This window comes from Monopterus albus, unplaced genomic scaffold, assembly GCF_001952655.1.
Source record: "Monopterus albus unplaced genomic scaffold, M_albus_1.0 scaffold3.1, whole genome shotgun sequence".
Lineage (NCBI taxonomy): Eukaryota > Metazoa > Chordata > Actinopteri > Synbranchiformes > Synbranchidae > Monopterus > Monopterus albus.
This window is the reverse complement of record NW_018127883.1, coordinates 8,942,779-8,944,441: the sequence shown is the minus strand read 5'-3', so window position 1 is coordinate 8,944,441 and position 1,663 is coordinate 8,942,779. Positions and strand designations below refer to the sequence as shown.

Here is a 1,663-nt window from a genome sequence, read left to right as displayed (position 1 = left end):
ACTACGTCTACCTGCCGTTACCGAGCGGCGTGTGCGAACCGTGGAAGCTAATGTTGGTGGACGCGGTGCTCCGGACCTTAGTGCATACGGTGAGAGCAGAGTGATGAAGGAGACAGGAGAGGGGTCAGGTTGATGGCAGTTTGAGTAAATGTATTTCGAAATCCAGTAGCAGAGTTTATTTAGAGAACAGATTAAACAAGTGTGGTTAGAAAGAGCATGAAAGTGGAAAGGTCACAGCAGAATTAGAATAACATGGTGTGGAGGAGTAAATTATAGAATAATACACATCAAATACACCCTTTTACTTTTGGAACTTTGTTTTGATGGTAATACTTATGTTCTTTTACTTAAGTAACAATTTGAATGTCGGACTTTTACTTAGCGTTGCCTTGCTTTCTCATCAGTATTGGGCATTTTCCCCAATATTTGACCTTCTGTGAATGAAAAGATAAATTAAATAATCAGTAAAATAATCTAAAGATTAATCAGTGACCCCTCCATTTTTATTTCTACTCATATATTCAAGATCAAAGATTTTTTTATTGTCAATTCACTATATGTGCATGACCTACACAAAAATCGAAATACTGTTTCTCTCTCACCTAATAGTGAATGCCCATACCACAGAATAAATAGAATATGAAAACTTAAAGTAATTAGGATAAACTAAATGGTGCAACCTAATAGACTATGAAAAAAATGATGACATGCATAATAACAGGACTGAGGATTATCCTTTAATTTGTCACCATCACACACCCATCACACAAAGCAGTATAACAAGTTTTAGTGTCAGCTGAGTTCACTGCTTCCTTTTGTTAGTGCACTGTGTTCTTTCTGCAGTCAGCCAGATAAGGATAATCACCTTTATTGGCCAAGTATCTTACACACACGGAATTTGTTTCCAGTACAGAACTTACTCGTCAATAAGTCATAAATTAATGTTCATATGTGGTGACTTTAATATAGATTTGTTGAATCCTAACAAGCACACAGGAACTGAGGAGTTTATTAACACATTATATAGATGCAGTTTATACCCAAAAATTACAAAACCAAGTAGATTAACAACCCAGCATGCAACACTAATAGATAATATATTTACTAATAATATTGATAGCAAAATGTCTAGTGGATTACTTATAAATGATATCAGTGATCATTTACCAGTATTTTTGGTTTATGACTGCCATGTTAGAAATGAAAGGCCAAAAACAAATCTTTTTTATAGGAGGGTGATGAACGAACATGCTGTAAGGAGGCTAAAAGAGGACTTTATGGGGCAAGACTGGGAAGCAGTTTACAAAGAGGAAGATTTAGACAAAGCATATGAGCAATTTTTAAATATATTCAAGAAAGTATATGACAGGAACTGTCCTCATAAGCAGTATAAAAACAAGAGGAATTACAGTGGGAAACCGTAGATGAGTAAGGGATTACAGAATGCATGTAAAAAGAAGAATGTCTTATATAAAGAATTTATAAAGGACAGATCAAAGAAGGCTGATGAAAAATATAAGTTATATAAGAACAAATTAACTGCATTATTGAGGATATGTAAGAAACAATATTACTCTAAAGTATTAGAGGATAATAAAAATAACATGAGAGGTACTTGTAATATATTAAATAAATTGATTAGAAACAGTACCAGCAGGAGTAA

At 33.9% G+C, this 1,663-nt stretch overlaps 1 protein-coding gene across 1 annotated transcript in view; it reads left to right on the top strand.

Annotated features, from left to right (window-relative positions):
• The first annotated feature begins 6 nt into the window (after positions 1–6).
• LOC109961055 (neutral cholesterol ester hydrolase 1-like) overlaps positions 7–1,663 on the top strand; it is an 8,059-nt gene continuing 6,402 nt past the window's right edge. The window contains exon 1 of the mRNA XM_020601605.1: positions 7–89. Within this exon, the coding sequence (XP_020457261.1) occupies positions 51–89 (39 nt within the window). The 5' untranslated portion in view covers positions 7–50. The remainder of the gene's footprint in view (positions 90–1,663) is intronic.